At 39.4% G+C, this 18,385-nt stretch overlaps 1 protein-coding gene across 2 annotated transcripts; it reads right to left on the reverse strand.

The window, feature by feature from the left end:
* LOC149025154 (DEAD-box ATP-dependent RNA helicase 15) lies at nt 1-17,070 on the reverse strand. Of its 2 annotated transcripts, XM_089145374.1 has the most exons (12): nt 16,809-17,070; nt 16,587-16,703; nt 15,266-15,366; nt 14,464-14,636; nt 14,122-14,353; nt 13,825-13,943; nt 12,985-13,041; nt 12,714-12,898; nt 2,298-2,442; nt 2,118-2,201; nt 1,927-1,990; nt 9-1,476 (listed from the first exon to the last, which is right to left on the reverse strand). In XM_089145374.1, exons 2-12 carry the CDS (start codon nt 16,700-16,702, stop codon nt 1,466-1,468), a joined length of 1,287 nt encoding a protein of 428 aa, XP_089001500.1. In that variant the 5' UTR covers nt 16,703; nt 16,809-17,070; the 3' UTR covers nt 9-1,465. The 2 variants fall into 2 exon arrangements, with proteins under 2 accessions (XP_089001501.1, XP_089001500.1); XM_089145375.1 differs by lacking the exons at nt 16,587-16,703; nt 16,809-17,070 and having other exon boundaries at nt 1-1,476; nt 14,464-14,767; nt 15,266-15,354.
* Nucleotides 17,071-18,385: the final 1,315 nt, after the last annotated feature.

Consider the following 18,385-nt stretch of genomic DNA (forward strand, 5'->3'; position numbering starts at 1 on the left):
GACGATAAATCCAAGTAAACCAAGAGAAATCATCAAGAAGCTAGCATAATATATGTATTTATGCACACTAGCTACCGGAGACTTGCCCCAGAAATCACAATGAATTCTTTCTAAAGGAGCTAGTGCACGTGTAAAAGAATTAGTAAAAGGTAGATGTGCTCTCTTGCTAAGTCGACAAACAGCACAATCAGTCCCAGGTTTAGATTTACAAGTAACATGAATAAAACCATGATTGGTCAAATGTGCAATTCCATAATAACGATGACCTAATCTCTGGTGCCATGTTCTTCAGAAAGAGCAACTTGTCTTGATGAGAAAAGAGCACAACCATTAATAGCAGAAGTAGATCTATCATCAATAGAATCTAAAACATAAAGACCTCTCGATCTGATGGAATGGATCCTTAAAGGGAATCACAGAAGAAGACGTGCCTTTAAAGGGAATCACAGAAGAAAGTCACCTGGTAAATTTGTAATATGATCAGTTGCTCTCAAGTCAAGAAACCACTGTGAATCTTAAGTTGAGTTCAAACGAAATCGCACCAAGAGCCTCAGGTAGTTCATTAGATTGTGAAGAAGTACCCAAACGCCCCCAACATCGCCAAGCATCATGTCCAATCTTTTACACAACTGACAATTGGGAGATTGACTTTCCTTACCAACATGAGATAAGGAACCCGAACCATAAGATCTTGTAGAAGGCAGTGACAAAAAATAATCCCGACCACTACCACGACTGAAACGACCACCACGGCCGCCACGAGATTTGAAGCAGAGGTTACATTCATGGCGAGACCAACAACTCCCTTTCGTGCGAATAGTACAATTCTTTATTAGATAAAATACGGCATGTGTATATACAAACCATACAAACCACGTGGCATAATTACAACTGCCTAACACGTAACACCACCCAATAGTATTTTGCTCATATAACATTAAGCAGAGTATAGAGCAATAATCAGGAATCTGCAATTAGCATCCAGGGGTCCAGGTAAGATATATCACCAGAGAACTTCAACAAGTACTCACAAATGAAATGGCGTTGAAAAAGAAACGACAGACTAAGACGTATATTAAACACAACTACAATAACAAGTAAATCATAAATGTGCTAATCTGAGTATTGCTCAGTAACGTCAACTAGAATGCTTTTAGTAGTTATGGCATAAAATCAGAATTGGTCAAGGTTTCTCATCGCTGCACCAAGTTACACATTTACCATCCCACATGGTATGTAGTCCATGTACGATTTTGCTCCAGACTTCAATTATCAATTACACATTAGTGCAAAAACAGCCGCTTTACCCGATGGCAAGAACCCTCCTCCATGGCATCAAATCTATTGAAATTTTGATTGAGAAGCAAGTTTTGGTCTAATGTCAACACCACTAGCTATTGCGCATTACCACCTGCCATCTTTTGAAATAAATAGAACTACACATCTCGTCTAATGTACTTTCTCTTCAAGATGGCACTGCAAGATGACAACCGAAGACAATTGGTTAGCAGACAAACAGCACAACAAACCAGAGTTTTCTTGCTTATGATACAACTAAGGGCCTGTTTGATTACATGAGTCTGGAGATTTCAAATCTATGAAGTCATAATTCATAAAATTAGCTCTTTGCTTAACCTGAATCTGTGATATGAAATCTGTAGATCTGTGATTTTTGTGAATGTACAAATGTTTAGCGGTTTTATAGTAAGGGTGAACCTCATACCCATAAATATACAGATTCACACTTTTAGTGTAAAAAGATGAATCTCTAGATTTCATGAATCCAAGGATTTTCACAACCAAGCAGGTACAAATCTCAGATTCATGAATCCAGAGATATTCATGTAACCAAACAGGCTCTAAATTCATCTGCAAAGGTTAATTTCCTAGACCAGAAAACATTCTCCGGGTGGATAGAATACATACTGTAAGTAGAGGTATCAATCTGCTCTGGCAGTTCTTTGATGTCCACTTCAAACCTCTCTTGCACCTGCCTCAACCATAAATCGGTTTAGAGCCCCCAAAAGAATTCCATAAAATGAAGAAATGCAATAGATTCCAACAGCCAAGAATTCAATAAAATGAGAACAAGCAACAGATTCCCACTAATTTTCAACCTGATTAAGGACATCAGAGTCGGAAGCAGATGAGACAAATGTAATTGCAAGTCCTTTGGTGCCAAACCTGCCAGCTCTGCCCACCTGTTGAGAATTTAGATGGAGCACAGATAGAGTTAAAGTAACAGTGATTTACTGAAAAAATAGACAACGCAAAATGACCAAAGGGGGAGGACCAACCCTGTGCAAGTAGGTGTCAGCATTTTCAGGCATGTCATAGTTGATAACAATATTGACACGTTCAATATCAATTCCCCTGCCAACTAAATCAGTTGCCACTAAAATTCTCTTATGCCCCTCCTTGAAACCCTTGTAGCGTGTCAATCTGCAAAAACCATGACAATTAGCACAGAAAGAGAGTTAACCCGACCCCATATCATAAGCAAAACAATATTGCGCTTCATGTCTAGTATCAGAGACTGACCAACATTAAACCTAACATATTGTTCAGATCTCCATGCGTGCGTGCACAAAAATATGAATGGCAAGCGGCAGCCAAGTAAGACACCCCCTCCTGGGGGAGGCCCCCACCAAAAAACAGAAAATATACTATATAATAGGAATTATAATAATGCAATTGAACCCCCCAAAAAAAAAATTTTGCTGCAGGCACATATTACGCTTCATGCTAGTATCAGACTGACCAACATTAAACCTAACATATTGTTCAGATCTCCATGTTGTGTGTGTACACAAAAATATGAATGGCAAATGGCAACCAAGTAAGACAACCCCCCCCCAGCGCGGGGCCTGGGCCCCACCAAAAAAGAGAAGATATACTATATGTTATGAATTACAATAATGCAATCAAAGTAACCTTTGCCGGAGGCACAAATCTTAACACATCATCATATATCCTTCTGGACCAAGTTCTACTCTACCCTGTGCCTGCTATATTAGTATACTCAGGTGTAATGTGTCAACGGAAGGTCCCGACTACAAACCTACAGCTTTGCTCCTCTCGATGTCTTACCATAGCTGTGGCCTTGTAAAACAAAGCCAAGTTCCATAGCATGGATGTCAGGTTAAGACTCCATTACATGTCCACTATGTGCCATGCTCAGAGTATGTATCCAGATTGGCTTAAGCTAAGCAACATCTGACAGCAGCACAAAATAACAGCATGCCCACCATGTGAGAATTCTCCCTTCTCAAGAGCAACAAGAAAATAACATTTACCAAACAATTTCCAAACTCATCAAGAAGTTAAGCCGAATCAGGCATATATCAAAGTAGCGTGCGAGGGATATGTATATGATTAAGTGGACTCAGTACTAAATGTTACATTAATTTCAAAGCAGTCGCATACCTACAAAGAATTTACTTGAAACCTTTCTCCTCCCTAGTACCACTTGATTAACTCTCTAAGTACCACAGAGAGATCATTTGTGAGCCATGTTACTACCCCTTCGCATAATTCATACAAACACACATTAGTTTTCTACCTCGGTTGATCCAAGTATGGATATCACCTTCATTTTATAAAATTGGTTGATATCCTAGATTTGAAAGGAGATCAACTAACCTCTGTCCAATAAGAACCAAACTCCAATGTAGAAAATAGGGTTACAGTTTGAAATTCAAAAATTGGAGATTTAGGGTTTCAAGTTGGAATTAGAAAATGGGGATTCAAATAAAGGTCGGAAATAAATAATTAACTCAAAGCAAATAATTCCGTTAGCAACAACTTCAAAATGTAAGCTGATTCCACAGCCACAATAACTCTTCAACAACTCCTTGGAATTAAAATTTAAAAAAATAATAATAAAAAAATTTTATAAAAAAAAAAGAGCAACTGGGCTTGAAACGGCGAAGAGCTAAGTATAGACTTGCACTAACCAAAAGTCGGTCAAAGCAGGAGGCGATTTCAATTATCAAATTCATATTCAATAGAGTACCCTATTACAAGCTTACACAAAGGGGTTCAAAATAAACGCTCATACTAGAAGGAAAGGCCTAGGCAGTCTCTAAAATATCAGGTGCCTTAAGTTGACAAGAAAAATCAATCAAGCTCAAAACTAATAGTAATTTGTAAGTGCCAGTCATAAACTAACTTGAATTGAATCACCACTCCAAGCAGCTTGATTAAAATTTATAAAAGCTATTTAGACTATTGCTCTGTATAACAAGTCAGCAGCTGCTTTCTCAATGCAATTGGTAGGTGCAAAAGTAGGGCCAAAAAGAGGGGTCAGAGATGGGCTCACCTTCAAAGGAAGGCTCATCTGGAGAAACTCGTACCTCAGGACTACGAGCTGAAGCTTCCATTTTAAAATTTAAAAGAAAAGCTATTTAGACTATCGCTCTGTATCACTGAGACCACAAAGCCTATCCTCCATTCATATGGCATTCTATCAATGCACATACTCCTGTTAAAGCTTAATTAACCAAAATGAGCCCAAGGTCCCTAAGCTATTTTACTTCAGAAGACCTAATCTTAGCTTAAAAGCCTACAACAGGTGCCAACATATCGGGTGTCTTCTCTCAACCCATCATTCCTTGATGTTTGTGACACCTTACTATGCTCTCCATCATTCACTTTTTAAGCATCTAATATGATGGAAATCTCCATCCATCTACTCCCCCTTTCTAGCCAACATTAAAGCAGCTCTCTATAAAGGTTGTCAAAGCATCCGCCTAGGCCGCCGCCTTGTTGCCTTGGCCCATTTCTGGGTCAAGGCAACCTGGTGTCGCATAGACAATGCCTCATCGCCTTGCTTAGTGTTGCCTTGGTTTTTGTTGTCCTCTCTCACCTAGCATCGCCTTGACAACCATGCTCTCTATCCCTTCCTTGATGTCTAGCCACACCACAAATTGGAAGAAAAAAAAATTTATCCCAATAAGAAAAGATGAGGGAGACGATCAAAAACAACTGCTAGAACTGCAGACAACAAAATATTTATTGACATTTCCGGCATCCTTTCGAACTCATTCCAACACTACGAATTAAAACCAATATGAGAGAGTTCCACCTCCAGCTCGGACCTGCCTAAACCAGTCTGCCAAAAGATTAGCATGAAATGCCCCCACCTCATCTGGATAAGGAAACTGAAATTCTTATTCCAAGAGTCCTACTGTTAAACAACAAATACCCTAGATTATCAGAATTTGCAAGAGATAAGCTTTAAAAAACCAGATAGAAGTACCACAAGACAAATGTTTTATAATCAAATTTCAAATAATGCAATCAGAAAATCCAGATTATGGACCTCAGATGCACACAGATCCAATGATCAAATTCATGATCAGATCTGAGATAAAAGCAACAACACTGTTAATAGAAGAAATAAAATAATGAAATGGCAGATAAAGAGATGAAACCAATCTGTTGGGTAGAGGAACAGAAACGGAAAAAAAATCTGACACCAATCCGATATGTGCAGCACAAAACTGCCAAAACACTGAAAAAGGAGCCACTCTTTACTTGCATCATCTTTAATCTAGGATGTACCAAGCTTATGAAAATATTCATAAATTGTCTCGCCCAGAATATATGACTCAAACTGAACTCTATCTAACCATCAAGTATTCTATGCCAACTCGAATAATTCATAACTAAATCGATCAACTTCCTCCCCCACTTTATGGGATTTTAAGTGAGGTTCATTACAGTACATCAAAGACAATAGAAGGACCCCAACCAATGATAATGGACTACAACCAGAATAGATCAATACCAGGCAAGATCAAATTGGAGGGGGGGGATAAGACAAAAACGAGAGGAAATGACATAACAGAAACCTTAACTTCTCTCTTGAAAAACGATGTCAGGGGTGGACCAAGGGAATTAGACTGAACATCTTGAGAGGAAGAAGAGAGAGAAGTGAAAAAACTAGATCTGGGATAAGAATTCCATATCCAGTCCTCAACACCACCAAAACACTAGGAAAGAAAAAGGTCATTATTTTCTCGAATCATCTCTAATTGTTCAAACAATTCAATTTAACTACTAAGTTATGCACTGACATTGTCTGTACTTTATGAACTTTGCATATTATGCCCGTTGTACCAATAAACCACAAGAAAAGGAAGCCTAAGATCTGCAGGACCCTACAATGGACCAAAAATTCTCTCTTCTGAGATAACTGGAAATGTTTAATTGATGTCAACATGACGTGAATATCATTGTCTTTCAACAGAGAGGGAGGGGGGAATGAGAAGGAATGCGAATGACAGAAATCCTTTTTAGTCAACTCAGACTAGCTCTCTTACCATGCATTGAACTAACTGAGTCAGATTGATTCGAGATCGCTGGTAGGGAAGGAATGACTATCCTGCTGCTAGAAAAGAAAGGAAAATATGAAAAATTATACAAAGAAACAGTTCATTTAAGCAGCGAGTGCCTGTAGATAAGAGGTCATATGTTCAACATCACAACACTTTCTTGATTCCCCACCTTGTTTCAATTAAGGGGGGAGGGTGCAGCTCATTTTCCAGACGCGAGTCATCAGAATTGAAGACCATACTGTGGAACAGAATAGTTTTCCAGTGCTGTGAACCCAAAGAGATGATCATAAACTGAATCCCAATTTTGTCCCCCTTGTGGACAAAATGCCAACCATTCCTGCCCATCTTGGGCAACAAGGACATAGTTTGAACCTATTTCATCAGACATGGGAACATGATCTAGTTCTGAGGGATGAACCTGCCACAGAAAACCTACTTTAATTTTTCATACACGAAGATTCTCTTTCAACACTAGCCACATATCCTGCCTACTTTTTGAAACTGAATCTCATTTTGTCCCCAATCTCTAGACAAAACGCCAGCCACTCCTGCCTGACCTGGGCAACAAGGACATAATTCCTCAATTACTCCTACTTCATCAGACATGGGATTTGAAATCAGTTCAAAGGATGAACCTGATATGGACAATTCCCAATTAATTTTTTGAACATTCACCGACCACATACCCTGCCTCTTCCTTGCCCCTCAAGGAATTTTCCTGCTGTTTCGACTGGTCGGCCAAAAGTGCATTGTTCGAATCATCACTGCCTCCATGCGAAATGGATCTGTTTATCATAACAAGATTTGTCGTTCCTGACCTTGCTCCACCATGATTATTATTTTATTAGAACAAAAGATCCCCCATGATACCGCCATTCAGGCTAATGCATTCAATATTTCATCAAATCAACTAAAAGACTCGGAGGATATTTTTGGTTTTGAGTAAAATTGAACTGTTTTTCAAAATCCAAATCAAAAGCCTCTGGTCAAGAAGTTGAATAGATTTGGCACTAATGATCAGATTTTCACTTCCAGTTTGCTCAACATCGGCATCAAGCCACTTGCAAGACAGAACTTAATTTGATTGTCCCAAAACCCACCAAAGGCCACTTCAGGGCAGTTAATCAGGGGAAGGACTCAAGAAGCGTTCATTAAGCATTAGGCAGCATCAACAACCTTCCCCGCAATAGGTATCTGCTCCCAACACAAGAAACATCGAAACATCACCTTGCATTGTTTTTCTATAATTTTGCGTACCACCTACTTCTTCCAATTTTGTGTCCTTCCATTTTTTTTCCTTCCTTGCTTCCATCACCAAACACAGTCCATTCAATCCAAAAATTCGGGGGAAAGAAAAATGAGATAGCTCTCTAGTGCCTACATTTCCAGTGATAAAAACTTACCAAAATTAGTAAACAGATATTAAACAAACAATACAACAAAATAACCAACAACCATAACAATAACCCAACTGAAGGGGGTTGCCATAAATGAGAAGAAACATTAGTAATATTTAGCATACATGAAGATAAGTAGGAGGCAAAGTCAAAGTAGAATTCTAGGAACATCCCTTCACACAGAACCAAACGCACGGGTCCTCGTCCTCCAAACACCTATATCTCGTTTTGAAAAACAGAATGCTGGCCATCTATCTAAAACAAAACAGCAGGTGCCCACATGCTTATTCTCCTTGCAATAAGCTACTGTTCAGTTCTATAGGTTATGGGCCTTTAATACCCATGGGTTTTGAGAAGTAATGGGCCTCTTTAAAGAGCCAAAATAATACAAAATAGCTGTACATGAATTTAGACCTGACTAATTATTTTACTGTATCTGGTTCGGTGTTAATTCAAGCTATGAGTATCTGGCCAACCAAAGTTGGCATATAAGAGTCATCAGATATTGTACTTGGGACCCTTTCACAATCCCACACAAAAAGCAAGAGTTCATCCCATTTTAGTAAAACCAGTGATGGAAACCCAATTTTAGGGTTAGGCTTTCTAGGATGGTTTCCTTAAAATTAAAGGTTTGCCAAGGACACTCCTCTTTGAACCGGCAAAATAACTATCAAATATGGATGGGATGAATAATACTGTTAAATATAATTTTAGATCTAAATGGGCAGGGTTTGGGCAAGAATTGGTATAACAAAACTAAATGGTTTGATAGGGAAGACTTTGGGTTTTAACAAGCCCTTATGGGATGATTTTGAGATGTCCAGAATCATTATAGGATGTAACAAAGAAATATGGGGTGTATCAAGGATTTCTAGGAAGCCTGTGGTTGGGTGTGGGGAGGTTTAGGGATGATTTTTGAGACGGTTGTGCATCGCAGGATTTGGGGCAATAGAAAGTGAAAGGATATGGGTTGTGGGATTGGGTAACAGAAAGTAAACGGATTTGTCAAGGAAATTCTAAGAAAATAAAGGAAAAGACTTGGATCAAAAATTGGTGGGTTCTTGGGTGAATCTTGGACAATATTATGAATCTTTCTCATCTTTTTTTTTTTCTTTTTCTTTCCTTTCCTCTTTTCTTTTCTGTTTTCAGACTTTCCACAAGTCAGTCGAGAACAGGAAGGTGGGGGAACTGTTGAGAAAGGGGAGGGAAGGTGTTGTAGGGTAGCGGAGAGGTGTGGGAGGGCCTGGCAGTGTCGTGGGGGGTGGGCCAAGGGGATTGTAGGGGGCCTGCGGAGATGCTGCCAGAGGCTCAGCACAAGGGGCAGGGGATCCCAGAGATGCGCAAAAAGGGAGAGGTAGGGAAGGGTCTTGGGTTGGGGAGGTGGGGAAGGGTGCTGGGGTTGCTGCCATTGAAGGGGAAGAAGAGTTGAGGTGATGCGATGGTAGTAGAGGGAAGTAGAAGGGGGATGGGGTTGTTTACTTACTTGCAGAGCTGCGAGTAGAGGTGATGTGATGGTAGTAGAGGGAAGTAGAGGGGGAAGGGGTGTTAGTTACTTGCAGAGCTGCTATAGTTTCCGGAAGAAGACAGAATACTAGAAGAGAGTGCTAGGCAGAAGATGGTGCCAATCTTCGAAGAAGAACTCAATCCTGACTCAACAGTGGCCCCCTAAACAAGGAACCACAATCCTCAACTCAGATTTAATTTTCATTCAATAATCAGACTTCAGAGTTACAAAGAAAGAATAGGCTTATTTATAGCCTAATAAAGACTTGGATTCTAAGAAGGAAACCTAACTTGACTCAACCAGGGAATCCCTTATAGACTAAGATCCATTTTACAACTCATTAGACAATAGCCGCAAATAAAAGAAACCATCTTGGAAAATAAAACCAAGGTATTCAAAAGGAATCTTAATTTAAAAAACGCAATAACCCTAGAGGACTCCAATTCAAATTCTTGGAGTAGATATGGAGTCCTAACAATTAGAAGATCAAAGTGGACTCATAAGGAGACTCAAAAAATATCTTGCAAAACATTAACCCAAATAAAGACTGATGATACGTCCATGACCCTTGAATCAAGGGGGTTCTATCCAGACCCTTCTTGAGCCCAAAAGGGCTGGAAATTACCAAAGTACCCCTGGGGCATTCGGCCAGCTTCAGATTGGGCCTTTTGGGTCTAGGTTTAGGGCCCAATTATTGGGGGATCAACCTTGTTCACATCAATCAGTTCCCTTTTTAGATTAGAACTTTGTGATAGGCTGAATAAACCCAAATTCCAACACCATCATGGGGGAATGAAATAAGATTAGTGTAGTATCAAGCAAAATTGATTCCTCCCTTCACTGAGAGAGAGAGAATTCCGTGGTCCTTGAAGTCCAGAAAATTGAGGCTGGCATCTACGTCCATGAAGCCAACATAAATTCTAATCGTTGGTCCAACAGAAGCGTGGGTACCATAATACCTTTCTTGTTTGCGTAATCAGTCCTCAAAGGTGATCTGCAATCACAAGTTGCAGCCTGGGAAGTGTGTTAATCAACAAGGAGATGAAAACTTATCCTCCCAGTCCTCTTATCTTTCCCCATTTAGTTCTAATTTTTTATTGGAGACCCCATTCACAGAGATCCACCTACAGCCCATATACACCATTTGAATCCTCAACATCTATCCCACAGCCTACGGACCATCTCCTTCATCCTACCGAAACTCCACATCAACTATATGCAACTCAGGATCCGAGGACACACCCCAAATGATGGATTTTGGAATTTCTCAACAAACCAAAATCTCAAAGTTACACTTATACCATTCAGTACATGATTGTCCAACCTTTTACTCCATATATTCCACGTCCAACCACCCAAAACCCCATCTGAAGACTCCACATCTCAAAACCCAGGGGCCTGTCGCAGAGCTCACAAAGATTATAAAAATTCTCATCCCAAATACAAAAGACATTCTAAATCCCAGCACAATCCTGTAAACCTTGACCATTTCAACACAGCAAGAATCTTGGAATCTCATTCAATCAATTGATACAATCTTAGCCATCTACACCTCATCCAATATTTTCACACTATCAAAGAATGAACCCTAAAACAAACATACCGATTAGAGATCAAAAACCTAAATCGTTTTCGTTTAAGTTGGTTCCGCACAAAGGTCTCAGCATCGTCTCTCAATCAATTGATGTCACATCAAATCCCTTGAGTGATACCCTCATCGTAATCTCACACAAAAGGATACTAATAATAGCAACACTTGAGATTTTCACTTCATTGTCCGTTCTCTACACTACCTGAAAAGCAATCAACCAGCGGTAAAAACATTTTTTAGGAAATAATGACCTCACTACGGCACTACCTTCAAGGATACTCCGAGAGGACATTTATAGGAATGGAATTAAATGAAGCAACGGATACAGAGAACTTATGGGCAAGGAGAGGCATAAGAAATTTCGCTTGATTTCTGGTACAATACAATTTTTAGGAAACAACCACTTGAAGTCCTCAAAAGCAGATCACTAACAAGCCAAATTTTATTTTTTCCCATTGAGAAGGAAAAACAATAACAAAGTCCTGGCCTCCATTTTGCCCCATTCGAGACGTTCCTTTGGCTTTTCCCGTGATTGGTCTTGGATTTTGAGAAACTTTTCAGGCACCTCCATTTGCGATCAGATCGGTAAGCTAGTATATTGAGCATCCATTCACCACCTTTGGTGGGAGTGCAACCTTCGGAGATGGACTACTAAATCCCACTCTATATATAGGATTTGAAATGCCATCTATTTTGATGTATCATCTATATTGTTAGCTATTCCCCACCCCCTGTTGATGATACCTCAAGGAACAGGCTTATTGTTGTTCTCTTGGGGTCTTAGTTCTTCGTTTCAGTCTTCTACTTGAAGATCTTGTTCTCTTGTCTCTTTTAATATAATTATTTATTCATCCCCAAAAAAAAAATAACAAAGTCCAAGAAGAGTGGACTATTGGGACAGTGACAGGGAGAGAAGCAAACAAAAATCAACTGCAAAAGGATAAGAAGCTAGAGGAAGCTAGAGGAAGCAAGAGGGCAACTGGTAAGAATAAGAGAAATAAAGATTCTTACCAAGAATTAACTTTCGAATCGACCTTCAAAAAATAAGAGATTGAAGGATGGAATGCCAAACATATTAAAATTAAAGCCCAAGACATCCAATATCCACACCAGGAAAATCCTCACATGGTTTTCAATTACTTTTAGACGCAGAATATCACGAGGTGGAAAACCAAACAGTTAAGACTGTCTGACCAATTATCGACTTACAAATGCAATTACCAAACTAAAGAAAAAGTAAGCATGCCATAAAAAAAACTAAAGAAAAAGTAGGTTTACAGAAACAAGAGGAAAACAAAATATGAAATAAAGACTATAATAGTATGTATGCTAAGTTGATTAGAAATAAATAGGAAAGCCTGCCAAGAAAGTTGTACACAACAACTAGAGAGCCCAGAACACACATTTTGTAGCATAAACATAGTTCAGTTCCCGAATAAAAATTTCAACAAGGCAAAGACAACTCAAGTGAATGGACAATCACTTGTTTCTAATTTGTCAACTAAATCTGCACAAATGGCAGAAATTTGAGTTTATCAAGCCTTTGGTCAACAGTTCATTAACTCCAAATTTGTATGACAGTTTCATGGCTACAAGAGTAAACTCTAAAAAACACCACGTGCACAAGAGACAAGTATAAGAATCCATAATGCATTGATAAACTGTTACACAACTCCAACCATCAACCATAGAGGGCATCATGTGGCAAATAAATATTCAACCTCAAAAAACATCAGATCAAAAGACACACATTTAATATCACAACCACCAGGCAGAAAGGGTTCCCAAATGATAAAATTAGTTCAACAGCTTATCCCCCAAAAAAATCAATTTTAATATAGTGCCGGATAAACTAAATACGCTTTGATAGTCCAACAAACCTTTCCTCCTGAGACATTCCAGAGTGGATGCAGATTGAAGGGAAATTGCACTCCACAAGTAGCTTGTTCAGCTCAGCTGCTCTACTCACACTTTTCACAAAGATCACAACTTGATTAAAGTCCAAGGCATCAAGTAGGTCATTCAACTTGCGGTTTTTCTCAAGCTCACTCAATTTGATGTAATGCTACAAGAAATTAAAAAATACTATTGAGTACAGAAGACAAGCTTAGTGTAAATCAAGGGGGACAATTTAGATATCTAAAAAGGTACCTGTACAAGACCATGAAGAGTCAGCTTGGCTTCGTCATCCACGTAAATTTCCATAGGCTGAAAGGGGAGAAATGCCACAATTAGGAGTATAGAATGATGAACAGCTCCACACCCAAGTTCCCAGCCTCAATATTACCGATAAAACAGTGCTAATAGAAACTCTTTTCAACCAACCAACACTAATCCACATAAAATCTGCCACTCAAAACAAACTAACTAACTTGAACTGTACTTGGGTAGGGACCCTTAACCACCCCTGCCCCCCCCCCCAACAAGAAAGAGAGTAGATAAGAAGCAGCGGCACAAGAAAAACGAAATTGGCAATGACCAAAGCAGCAATTCAAAAGCAAGTTGTAAATAACCCTAGACCCTGTCACCATAGCATTAAAAGCCACTTATACTGTATTCAGATAAGGACCCCTAACTGACTTAGTGATACAAAAGAGAACAGAAACGAAGCAGCACTGGCATGTGAAATCAGGAAAAGTGGCACAAAAGAACTCATAAGATCTAAAGAGAAAGGGAAATTTTGAGCATACAAAAACCAAAGTGTGAAGTATGTGAAACACCAATTGTAAGGCTTGGTCAAGCTATTCCCACAAAATCTATCACATTAAGAGCTTCAGGCCATTGTTCCCTGAAGGAGCTAGTAAGTTGGACTGGGATTTTGCCTACCATTAAATGGCCCTCTCATGAGTTGCTTCTGAATTTTGAACAGTATTCAAAATCCTCTGTTTTCAAATATCTAAGTCACTTAATGAAAGCATCTCTCTCATCACAGAAAGCTCATTGCATGAGCAGTATTGATTCTACACTGAATAATGCTGGGCAGAAAATTACATCTTGCATAAATCTCTTGCAAACAGGGCGAATCTCCTTGCTAAGCGTTGCTGAAAACATCATGACTTGCTTATCATGAGGTGTCATCTTGAAAATCTCCTGGACATCTCTTCGCATGTCTGCAAGGCATCCAGACCAATCATAAGAAACTGAAGGATACGGAATGAGACAATACACAAAGTCCAAATATGAAGACAGTGATGACAGCAATATTCCAGTGAACGGAGTAAAGCAAGCAGAATAATGCATAAAAGAATAATTATAGAAGCTCTCTAAAAATTAAAGTTCAAAACATACCAAGTGATTCAAGCATCTTGTCACATTCATCGAGGATAAAATGCCTGACATTTTTCAATGAGAGATCCTTGTCCCTTGATAGAGCCAATATCCTTCCAGGTGTTCCAACAACAATATGAGGGCACTCGTTCTTCAGTAAATCTTTGTGAGTTTTGATATTGACGCCACCATAAAAAACAGCAACCTTGATATCTGGCAAGTAGGTACTGAATCGCTCAAACTCATGACAAATCTGGAATCAGTAGTGAATTGATATTAGTTCAACTATCACAAAACCGGTAAAAAATTTAAAGAAGCCACAACATAAATCAAGATATGAAGACCAAAGTCTAAAAGACACACCTGGTATGCTAATTCCCTTGTATGGCATAGAACAAGGGCAGCAACTTGGCCTGCAACTGGCTCAATCTGCTGCAAAGTTGAAAGAACAAAGACTGCAGTTTTTCCCATCCCAGATTTAGCTTGACATATGACATCCATTCCCAAGATGGCCTGAGGGATGCACTCATGTTGCACTGATGAAGAACCAAACAAAATCGGCGCGAAGGAACACTCAGTAAGTAAAAAATGACCTCCTGGATCCTTTTAATGGAAAGGTTTACCCAAGCAGTTCTGTCGCGAAATCAACAATATGATAGTATGTTACCTGGAAAGAATCAACGAAAATCCTTTTAAGAACAAACATACATCTAAGAGAATCTATATGTAGAAAGATGCAATCTAATTTCCTATACCCCCAGAAGGTAACTCCTCAACACATGCCTTAATTTACAGAAGTGCCTTTTCAACCCAAACACCCCACCCCTCCCCCAAAAAAAAAGGTAATCTATATGGGAAGATAATAACTGTGAAGATGAATATATTTCAACAGTGACATGAAAGGTCACTTAATTAATTTGTGAGGGAGTACAAAATGTTAAACGTTGCAAGTGATGCTAAATTACTCCATCAGCAAATCAAATACATCAGAGCATTAAAAGCATGTGTCAAAAAGTTATACTATTATCATAGGATTGATGACTCGACCAATTATTTGGCAAATAAATCAGGTGTAGCCTGAAAATTAACAAATGATAACAGATATTCATTATCCGTCCATTTAATACTCTTGCTGCAACTAATGAGATTGTCAAGAAGTATTTGCCTTCTGAAGGATGCTCGAATCCTGAATCAACAATTGCCCGAAGAAGCTCTGGCTTTAAAAGAAAATCTCTGAATCCCGAGCTGTGAATTCCAACATAGCCCCTATACCACAGAACGTAAAAACCAATTTAGGTTAATGCATCCACTATATCAGATATCGAATTTTGGGAGAGATTGAAAAATCTTCCACTGAGAACAAGCCCAACCAGTTACAAAGAAAACGCACATGCAAAAGTTTACTAGCTGATACAGGAAACAAATAGAGCTGCTATCATCACACAAATTTCAGCCCCAACTTAAACACCAGATGAGTGCCAAAATAAACATGGAAAAACTGTGACTGTAATATAAAATAAAAAAATGACACATGCAAGAGTTGTCATGGCATGGAGGGGATTAAGGTGTTAAGAGGGAAGCAAACACCAACAAGATGCCTGCCTAGGAAACCAAGGAGACTGGATACCGCAACAATTCTTGATAACTATTAAACATATTAGGCACGGTCAGAAACAGTTGAGCAACAACACATGGTCCATCTCTCACTAAAGATCAATAAAAAGAAAGCAAAACCCTGGACGAAGCCATCAATAACTATGCATAATTAGAATAGAGGCAGAATTGAATCTATTCAGCTTCAATTTTAGATCTTTTTCGGAGAGGATGATTGGGAAGGGCAACCATTTCAAAAGTCAGACCAGCACAACAATTTCCTGGAGTTGAAAATGAATTTACTGAATAATAAAATCGTATCAAAAGTGAGACTAGCACAACAATTTCCTGGAGTTAAAAAATGTATTTACTGAATGAAGACCACATGCTTCTCTGAAAAGAGATATGATCAAACCACAACAACACAATTGCACTTCCACAAGGCAGTCACCCGTTATCTAAACTAAAGCTCCCAACCGTACATCCATGGTATAATTGAAAAAGTAAATTACAAAACTTATCACGGTCAACCAATTAAAACATGATCAAGGAAAACCTTTGTTCACTAACATTGAATGCATAGTAAACCTAAATAGCGCTAATATTCAAGTATGCCGTATGAAATCAAAAAGACGAACAGAAAAACTTAAACTCGTTATGAAACTCTAAAAAGATTCAGCTATTGTACTACATCGCTCTGAGACAGACACACACACACCCAAAAAAAAAATCTTTTATTCAGTATACAAGCACCGTGGAAAACTGGAGTCCCAAAAAAATCCTTCATATGTAATCTCTAAAATGCATACATCCCAACATCTAAATGAAAGTAAACTTCACAGCAAATAAACGCCCAGGAACTGAGGACAGATCGATGAAAAAAAGTAAATTACTTCTTTGCTGTTTCGCCGGCGCCCTTGGCCGCGACGGAATCGGGGGCCTTGTCTTCCTCTTCTTCGTAGTCGAGAAGCTCCTCCTCGTAAGCATCAGTTTCCTTGACTTCTCCCATTCTAGACAATAAGAAGAAATTAGGGTTAATGAGGTTTAAAGAGAAAGCAACAAATTAGGGCTACACTTTGCATAGCTAACTGCTTTGGAGCTTCGAAGGAATTTACCTCTAGATCTGCTCGAAGATTAGGAAAAAGGTTTAGGGGTTAAGGCTTCTGCAAGGAAAATAGAAGGAGAAAAAAGAAAAACGAAAAAATTAACACAAAAATAGCTAACACAGACAGAAGAGAACGACGATATCCCCTGGCGCCTGGTAAGCTTCGAGTGAGGGAATCGGAGAAGAGAGACCTAGGTTTCAGCACTACGAGATTGGATAATAAAATGGAGCAGGTATGAGGTATGCGAAGCAGAGAATGACGGTATTGACCAAAAGTACAAATTTGCCCATCGTAGTCTATATCGATTGGTCTTGGAGATTGATACCTTGAAAAATATGAACCTGTACCGGTCAGGCCGAACCTAGTTCGATACAAATCTTACAGTACGAAACGAATAAAGATCCAGGAAGGCAGGAGATGGGAGCGGAACGGGGCCGGGGCGGGGGGGGGGGGGGGGGGGGGGGCCCCGGGGCGGGGGGGGGGGGGGGGGCAAACAGTGAAAAAAAAAAAAAAAAAAAAAAACCCCCGGCGGGGGGGGGGCGGGGGGGGGGGGGGGGGGGGGGGGGGGGGGGCGGCGGGGGGGGGGGGGGGGGGGGGGGGGATGAGACCATTGGATTTACTCCTTTGACCCTTTTCATTGGACCCTTTCTAAATATATGATGAAATGGTATAAAACGAGTATTGGCATTTACACTCTGCCATTTGAGGGTATCCCACCTCCACCGGTGGCCCCCAATGGAAGGGTAGAGGAGTATTATCACCTACCCATAGGACCCATTCCGTCTATTGGATTGTTCAAGCTTTGGGATGGCTCTCAAGGAGCTCCAACTAATAGTTGTGATTCAAGATTACAAATACAACAATCATACCTATTGTTCCAAAATCTGACAGGGTTGTCTAGTCCACTACTGGTCCAAACTTGATTTATGAGGATTAAAATGAGTGAGGGCTGCCTCTGAGGACAAAAAGGCACCTCTAATGGTTAAGTCAGATTCAAGAAAACACAGTTCTTTGTCGTGAGAAATTAATGTCCAATAATAAATGTCTTATTTGGAATTAGCAAGAGAAATAAATGCCAAAGTCATCAAGACTGAGCTTACCCTCATTTATGCTAAGTATGGTGCTTATATACCAAATTCATAACTATGAGGTGGCAAAGATTTATTATAGCGCTCCCAACTGTCAGCTCAAGATGAAGGATTCATATTACACATGATGGTTTAGTAATCATCGAGTTAAGAGTTCAATCTTCTTGGAGAATCTTCATGCCAGTAGCACCTTATTCGAAACAAATCAGATATGCAAAATCACGTGGATGCAGATGTGACATTAAACCCTTACTTTGGCAGACAAAACGTAAGGGAATAATACTTGAGGAAGCTCAAACTAATGAGAAGCTTCCTGGAAAGCGTTAAGCATTTAATGAGTCTCAGTGTAGCTCAAACTAATGAGAAGCTTACTAGAAAGCGTTAAGCATTTAATGAGTCTCAGTGTATTCAATGTAATCATTAAATGCTTAAATTAATGCACTGGTAGAAGTTTGGATAAAGATACGCCGAATCCCCCCACGACATTAATTTCGCCAA

Source organism: Hakea prostrata, chromosome 2 (genome assembly GCF_041222555.1).
Source record: "Hakea prostrata isolate BN-2017 chromosome 2, UWA_Hpros_2, whole genome shotgun sequence".
NCBI lineage: Eukaryota > Viridiplantae > Streptophyta > Magnoliopsida > Proteales > Proteaceae > Hakea > Hakea prostrata.

Excerpts from the sequence above, each read along its gene's own strand:
- LOC149025154 (XM_089145374.1), bottom strand. The coding sequence starts at position 16,702 with ATGGGAGAAGTCAAGGAAACTGATGCTTACGAGGAGGAGCTTCTCGAC. Across the intron at positions 15,367-16,586 it reads GCCGGCGAAACAGCAAAGAA|GGGCTATGTTGGAATTCACA; the intron begins GTAATTTACTTT and ends TCTGTGGTATAG. Across the intron at positions 13,944-14,121 it reads CAAGATGCTTGAATCACTTG|ACATGCGAAGAGATGTCCAG; the intron begins GTATGTTTTGAA and ends GATGCCTTGCAG.